Here is an 8,246-nt window from a genome sequence, read left to right as displayed (position 1 = left end):
AGGCTTATCATGTTTTGGGTGTACTATTCCTTTAAGTAAAGTTAAATGCTTGCTTTCAGAGTTATCCTCATATTTGATTGGCTACGTCTGCATTTGACCACTGATTTGCTTTGATCATCAGTCTTAGTAGGGATTCAAGCTTCAGACCTGTTAGTAACACTTGTTTAGCCGACCATTGTGAGCTTTTATAGCAATTTGAAATCATAGACAAAAGATAATTTGGATGGGTTAGTGCAGTCAACTAGTCATCACTTCACTCTAGATCAACTCAGGCATCCCCTTTGAAGTCGGTTTCATATGTCGAGTGCTACACTGTTGTAATGTGCCTTTTAAAAAATGTTCCATCTGATTCTGTGCAATAGTCTTGAGTATTGCAGCTTCCACAGCTTCATTATTTGCTTCAGATAAGCTAGACTTCCAGTTAAACTCTGCTGTTAACCAAACATTTATTCATGCCTGCTCAACTTGTTTTATGTTTTATCTTTTAGTAAATATGCATTGGTGGACCTTACATTGTGCAGAACTGTTAAGAATTCTGGAAAAATACATCTAAATAGGGCAATGATATGAGTGGGCATTCATTGTAAGCACAGTGAAATACCTCAGTTATTTTGGATGGTGAGCTTTGCAATCTGACATTGTCAACACTTTTCAGCATACTATAGTTATTTTGTTATTAAAACACTGGTATTCTTTGCTCAGTGCACAGTCCCACATCAGGGTACATTTATACAGCTGTGTAGGCTGCAATACTTAACAGTCATTAGGAGGTTAGGCACCGAGCAGCTCAATCTTTGCAGGCACTAATGGTCCAAGCGAAATACTTTTTTTGTGGTTTTCTATATTAGCTGGAGGTGAACACAATGGTGTACAGCTGGCATAAATGTAGCTCAGTCACCAAGCGATACCTGTTGGTAAATCCACAAAGAGATTGTTTTGTATTACACAAATGATTTGATTTTTCTCTCCTTCCTAATGCTTATAAGAGTGCGCCATAGAGAGGTATTCGGCTATTGATTGTTTCTGTCATACAGTCATGTTTGCTAATACACCTTGAAATTAAAAGTGGTTGCTTTTTTGTTTTATTTTTGCTTTTATTAAATTCACACATAACAATTTCCTAAATGTCAAACACAGTGAAGTGTAAATGCCACAATAAAAAGCAGTAGACCTAAAAACCACAAAATCCTACAGATGGTTGATTTTTTTATTCTATGGCATTAAGGTGCATCTTTACATAGTTGAAGGAAATATTATTAGTCATTTTGTTAGACAATATGCTGTTTTCTGCTACTTTGTATTTAATGGAACTCTTTATCTTTTGAAAACTTGCCTAATAGTGTTTATTCACGCTCTTTAAGTTATTGTTAAAGTCATCCTTACATTTACTTTCATATTCATTTATTTTGTCTCTCCAGCTACGTCCAACATATTTCTAGCTCTGCTTTCCTCACAGCTAAGGCCAATTAATGAAACTTGCTATAAAATCTAGCGATCAACTTCTCTATCATTAAGCTCTGGTGTTACTTTTTTACGCCAAGCTCTTTGCAGCATTTGGGACCTAAACTGAAAGAGCTATTCATAGCAAACTGGTTGTCACAGAGAGGAAAAAAAAGTTATTGATAAAAAATAGTTTATCAGTTAACAGCCCTTAATGTGGCTCTTAAAGTTCAGGTCAGGGCATCACTAAAGTTTTCACCTGAATAATTTTGTGGCCAGTTCAGATTCCTTTAATAGATCAAAGCTAGAGAATGACAATGGCAAAGGAGGTAGGAATAGTTAAGTCCTGTTGATAATTTGTTTCTTAGACCTTCTCACATTCTTATCTGGAGCATAGGAGTAATACTGAACTCCAAAATCTTTTGCGTAAAATTATGTATATATGCAACCCAACTCCTGGAGTTTAACAAAAATGCAGTATTTCTTCTTGTGTATTCTGTGTGATTAATGAAAATTTACACATAAGCATATGTTTTGGCTTTTCTAATGCAGAACTTCACCTGGTTTCTACAACTGCGTTACTTTTCTTTATATTTGTTTTTTACGTAAAGCTTTATTCCCAATTTGACTAGAAACATCCATGTAAAGTTCCTTTATCTAATGATGTATGTAAGACTGAAGGCTTTCTGGATTTGGCGCACCTCCTTGGACTTCCTTTTCTACCCATGGTAGTGTTCTTATTGTATATTCATTTACAATATTATTATTTAATAGGATATTTAATAGGATTGAATATAAATTGGTAAAATATCGTCCAATAATATGCAATACACTAGACCAACAAATAGAAACCCCTCATGCTGAACTGACAAAACATCTTAAAATAATAGTTAAAGAATTCCTGTCAAGATTACAAGAAAAACAGATTCTAATCGTATTGTTTGGATGAGACCCTGACTTTAGCGGGATCTATATTTATTGGGACAGTTCATTTCTCCACATTGTACTTTGACACATCTATTCATATAGCAATTAGTGTTACAAGTGGAAAACATATATCGATAATTTTTTTTTACCAAGCCAGCACATCTATGCTCAGTCTGAGTATACAGACATTGGGGGGTAACAATGTACACTGGGAACTGGGGCTGAACCAAGAACAAACTTCCTTTTTATGACCCACCTAAATACATAAACTCAACCTAAGTTAGCTAAATAAGCTATTTACCCTCAAACCTTTGTCTGCATCTTATCTGTTGACATTTGATGTGTCTTCCAATTTCAGTTTCAACCCGAAATGCCCCCTGAACAATTCTGTCTTTGTTCCCCTATTGAGCCTACTCATTAATATTCATTATTTTTGTCAATATAATTTAGTTTAACTTGGAAGCAGCCATTAATGTTTAAAATCTAATCTACAAGAATGGACATACCTTAAACCTCCGTGGGCCCAGGGAGACTAGATGTCTTGATTTGTGCTTTTTTTTTTTTTTCCACTTCTGTCCTGCGGTGCCTCAGACTAAATTAATGTCCTGCATTTGATTGCTTCAAGTCATCAAAAGAAAAAATAAATGAAAAATTCACAGGTGCCTTTCATAATGTGAAGAACGCAGAGCTGCAGTCATTGTCACACAGAGCTGCACCAGTGTCCCACATTATGACCAGGCTGGTAACAATACTCTAAAGGATTTTTATATATGGAAACTATGGTAAAAGGAACTAAAACAAAGCAACAACAAGGACTGTGAAATGATCTATAACTGGATTGGGAGAGAGGCCGTTGATTCTTAGGTTTTTTTTTAAATTTGCCAATTTTTTTATTTTTGATAAGAGGGGAGGGCGATGTAAAGCAACATTGTTAGTCAAAAAAGAAGCACACAACGGAAAAGCCACTTCCCTTATAAGCATCATAAGTATCTCGCATTTGTCTTTTTGAGATCTAGTCATCCTATGTGGGCCACTTTATTTAAATGCAGCCTGAGACAAAAACAGAATATGTGGTATGTGAGTAACAAGCCAGCCCTGGCTTTGTGAAAATTTGATAAAAACATTGCCTTCAGTATTATAACCACTGACTTTATCACTAATTTGGACATCACCAAGTCATCTCATTTACAGTGAGAACATGGCATTGTCTTGTCTGAAGTGCTGATTAAGTCTGAGACCTAAAGGTTGCTACAACAGCACATCCATACTGGGATATGACATTTACACTAAATTAACTATAAATGTTAGACATTTACTCAATTCTTAAAAGGTTTTCTGTCCGATTACCATTTAAAGGAAAAAAAAAAAGAAATTAAAACAATTTATTCTTCCTCTTTCCTTTTTCCTCTGTAGACACTCTTTCAGTGCCTCGCTGGTCCCCGCAGATTCCCCGAAGAGATCTGGGAAACTCAATAAAACACAGGTAGGTCTGGGGGACATTGGGGGGCTGTATCTGGGATGTAATTGTTGCATATGCTCTAATACACATGTAATACAACTTTGAAAGGATTTGATGTTTGTTCATTTTTTTTGTTTTTTTTGTTTTTTGTTTTTTTTTACAAATTTTAATTTTTCAGATTATCAAGCAAAAAGTCAACATCACAAGAAGTTGTTTTCTTTTGATAATGTGAAATTGTACCTTCAATAAGAGTTTTCTTTTTATAATAGAACCTAAAAATCAACTTAAAAAAAAAAAAAAAAGTCTTTTTAATCCACAGGATATTATTTGGGAAAAAAATAGGATTTTATTGGTAAATGTGTGATGAGTTTTTATTTTTTTTTTTATTTTGGTCACTTTTTACATTGAAACTGTTTTCACTGTTTCTTTCCCATTAATGAATTATAAGGACTAAGCCTACTGGTGCAAGTAAGGTATTCAGTGCTGTAGCTGTTCTATCTCTTATACCTCTTGGAGGAGTCACTGATAACTTCTTGGGTCCTGATCTTCAAAGAATCAAAATCAGGAGTGCTAAATACATATAAAAAACAGAAAAAGACATGTAACAAGTGTACAATACGTGTTGCCGATGGAATACAATAATTGCATGTGAAAATAAAAAGATGTGCAAACAGGTTTGGTGCATTCCATGAAAATTAGTAAATCGTGTATAGGTCTGCTAATGGCAGTATGAGAGTGGCTATAGAAGAAATTGAAAGTTTTAAGCAAGTTGGAGTAATTCTGCTGGAATATTAGGAGTTTCTCCAATTGCAGAACATGTCTTATAATGTACTTTAATTAAGTTGCTTTTGACTTGTTTAAGCATATTCATGATGGCAGACAGGTACTGTGTAAGGGGTGTGCTCTATTCTACAGGTCTGTGCATGACTAGTTAAACTCTGTCAGGAATACTGTGATTACTCACAGTTTCCAGAACCTATCAAAAAGTTATTTTTGATATGGCACCAGGTTTGATCATCATTAATGAAATCAATATTTAGAATATTTAAGTGTAAAAAAAAACATTAATTGAAAGCTGTATAACTCTAATGTAACTTTAAAATGTCTTTAACATTTCTGTTTAAAGCAACAATCTGCTTATACCTAATTACCTCTTTTTTAAGATATTCTTTTTTCTTGTTTTTTAGATAAATGCATTTGTTTACATCCCCCCTCTGTGCTGAAGGATAATTTACTTCATACAGAATCTGACCTCACTGTCCTACATAATTGACAGTCGGCTAAAACATTCTGTCAAATGGAATTGGTTGGAGTGAGGTGTGACTCATTTGAGGCAAAGGAGCGGTCTAATAAAGAGATTTTGATTCTGTCAAACTACATTAGTCACCTGTCATTAGCCAGCCAGCGGCACTGCTGGAGTCCAGGCGTTGCATCAGTAAATACTGCCAATTGTCACAAACGTGTTTCAAACGGTCAGTCAATCTGTGCAGGGAATTGTTTGTGCTGCAGAACCAGGGGTGGATTTGCTTGAGAAGTGGCTGTGTTTGACTGTAACCACAGATACAAGCTTAAGTACTCCAAATCACGTAGATGGATAAATGTATGGGTATTAACCCTGTGGCCTCTCCCCTATGCTTCAGATTGACTGTTCATTCACACCCAGTCTAAAAAAGATAGAAAATGAAATTGGCCCAAAAAAGTCACCCAGTTAGGAAAATTATTATGGTAAACGCTTAAATACAAGAAACTCCTTCAGGTGTGCATTAGTCTTGCATATATATATATATATATATATATATATATCGATTTAGAGGAAGGTCAAATATTCTCATAATTGATTTTCCAAAGCTTCAAAGGTGTTTTCCTTGATGACAGACACACTTCTGTCATTTCTCACTTACAGGTTTTCCACCAAGTACTGGATGTCGCAGACATGCATAGTATGTGGAAAGGGAATGTTGTTTGGACTAAAATGTAAAAACTGCAAGTAAGTAAGCCATCTTTACCCCTCTTTTTTCATTTTTGCTGCTCCACATTTGCTTAACCTCTGGTTTTATCTTTATTGAATAAATAAGCAGTTTCTTTTCTAATATTCTTTTTAAAATTCACTATCTGTCTGTGTTATTTTAAATTTTGAGTAAATGTACAAAAATCTAAAAACTAAAATAATTTCTGTACTAGGCTGAAGTGCCACAACAAATGCACCAAAGAAGCCCCACCTTGCCATTTACTGATTATACAGCGAGGTGGACGAGAATCCCTCAAAGGTAATGTGAATTACTGAATATAAATGAATTTGGATTAAATTGCATGATAAGTATTTATGAGGGAACAAAGATGAAATGCTAGTCTTAAGTTCAAAATTTTTTCATTATCTTATTAACTTTCAAAAGTACATTCATACCGTAAATCTTCAGGGTAAATGCTAATTTTTCATGCAAGTTAGAACATCCTTATGTTAACCTGTAATCCCAGTCCAGGAAGTAAAAACTCTACCTTCCTTCAACCTGTTCACATAACCTGGTGATTAATTCCCAATCTGTGCTATAGTGCTGGAGAAGCAAACGATTGGAACTCATCTTATTACAGAGTCTTTACTGTCTTGACCTGGATTGTCCACCCCTGCACGGCTCATTTTGGTTTTGTACATGTGATGTCTCTCCTTCAACTCTGCCAGGCTCCTGATAATCTGGAATAGGCCCCTATACTTGTTTAAAATGACTTTGTTACCAACATATTTTCAGAAATATATGTGAAAATGTCGAAACTGAGGAAAATTTCAGTTGTTCAATCTCAGATATGTGATTGTTGACCAATTGAAGCTGTAAGAAAAATATAATGTTAAAAAAAATAAATCAAAGTGTATCAATGGTTTAATGTGCATTTCTAAAGTCATATAATTAATTCTTTGGAATTAATTGCATGCATTAATCAGTATATCTTGCATCATAAGATAACTTATCCTCATCATAGGCAGAAGATTTTCAATGAGGCAAATACCTTGCAAGGATTTGAGTTTACATTGGAAATGTGGATGAATGCCTGAGCTATTTGAGATAATGAGACATTCACCATTTGGACTTAAAATTTTAATGTTTGTGGTGTTTTTTTCAATGGTTCTATAAATTAGACAAAAACATTTGATAAAATTGAAACCTTACTGGCATAAACTGCTCTATAAGCAAAACTGAACTACTTTACTGCAACACTTGTATTAATTGTAACGTTATTACAAAAAAAACTTTGAATACAAATAAAAACATAATTTTGAGAAAGCAACAACACTATAACAGCATAACAACAACAGTATAACAGCAAAAGTAGTGTGTGCAGTTTGCATATACATCATTATCATAAGTTCATTGTTATACATTTTCTTGTCTATAGTAGACAGAACAGTGTTCCCTTTTACATCTAAACTAATTTTAAGTACCTAATTTGCTGGATCAGCTGCCCCTGATAAAAACTTGCCCGTAGAGTACATTTTAATTACTGTAAAAAACAGACATGCTTATTTTTGTAGCTCTGACACTATTCAGTTTGCTTGAGTGTAACTCTAAAAAAGAGCAAACTTCCTTGTCTGCCAAGTAAAGACTTTCTGTGAGAGCCGTGACAGGAATATCTTGATTAACTGAACAGAAACTTTTAGACTTACAACTTCCAGGAACAGGATGGTAAGGAAAAACCTGAAATGTTGCTTGACAAAGCCTTGCTCTGTCTGACCTGATGTATAATTAACAAAGGTCCAGTTTCCTGGAACTGTGTGGAAGTGACGATCATAAAGATATCCATGTTTCAGAAGAACTTCTGCTGCCTTCTTGATGATTTATTTTTGAATAAACATTATTAAGAAATAAAGATTTATTCCAGCAAGACCCTTTGGATATATCATAATAACATGCCTGTGTAACAATAAGATGTGGTTACCCGCAGTCCAGAGTCATTGCTGCTCCTCCCTCCATTTGTTTTTAAATGTCCACCTACAAAAAAAATAGTTTTTGTCTCTATTAAAATGTAACCTGCTCTGCAGAAAGAATGTTCTTCTATGATTAATGAATAAAGTTAATCCTGAGCAATGATTAGAGATGCACTGTTTATCCTAACTCTGAAAGCACCAGAATTCCTATTGTTTGCTGTAAGACAAAATAACCCATTGTCCTTTCTTTGTCTTTTCTTTTTTTTTCAAAATAAGATCAACCAGGATCAATTCAAGGTAAGAAGCTATAATTAGATTACTCCAACTGTGCCTTCATAAGAAATGTGACACTTTCATAATGACATTGTCTGCTTAAGGAGTTCAATAATGTCTGTTTTTCATAGCGAGTTGTGAGAATATATACATATATTTTTTTAGATGAGAAGCAGTGCTTAACTGAGTTATTAAGCAACTGTTAAAGTTTCCCACAGTGCTTAGTTGTTT

The 8,246-nt window shown here is 34.4% G+C and overlaps 1 protein-coding gene across 4 annotated transcripts in view; it reads left to right on the top strand.

Moving 5' to 3' along the window:
- Nucleotides 1-8,246, top strand: part of ksr2 (kinase suppressor of ras 2) — a 171,688-nt gene that overhangs the window by 110,290 nt on the left and 53,152 nt on the right. For all 4 annotated transcript variants that reach the window (XM_015378853.1, XM_015378855.1, XM_015378854.1 and 1 more), the window contains 4 exons: nt 3,781-3,850; nt 5,730-5,813; nt 6,008-6,093; nt 8,019-8,039. In XM_015378853.1, the coding sequence (XP_015234339.1) occupies nt 3,781-3,850; nt 5,730-5,813; nt 6,008-6,093; nt 8,019-8,039 (261 nt within the window). The remainder of the gene's footprint in view (nt 1-3,780; nt 3,851-5,729; nt 5,814-6,007; nt 6,094-8,018; nt 8,040-8,246) is intronic.

Source organism: Cyprinodon variegatus, unplaced genomic scaffold, assembly GCF_000732505.1.
Source record: "Cyprinodon variegatus isolate N-32 unplaced genomic scaffold, C_variegatus-1.0 Scaffold180, whole genome shotgun sequence".
In the NCBI taxonomy this organism is placed as follows: domain Eukaryota; kingdom Metazoa; phylum Chordata; class Actinopteri; order Cyprinodontiformes; family Cyprinodontidae; genus Cyprinodon; species Cyprinodon variegatus.
Note: the sequence above shows the minus strand (reverse complement) of the source record. Positions and strands in the feature narration are given on the sequence as shown.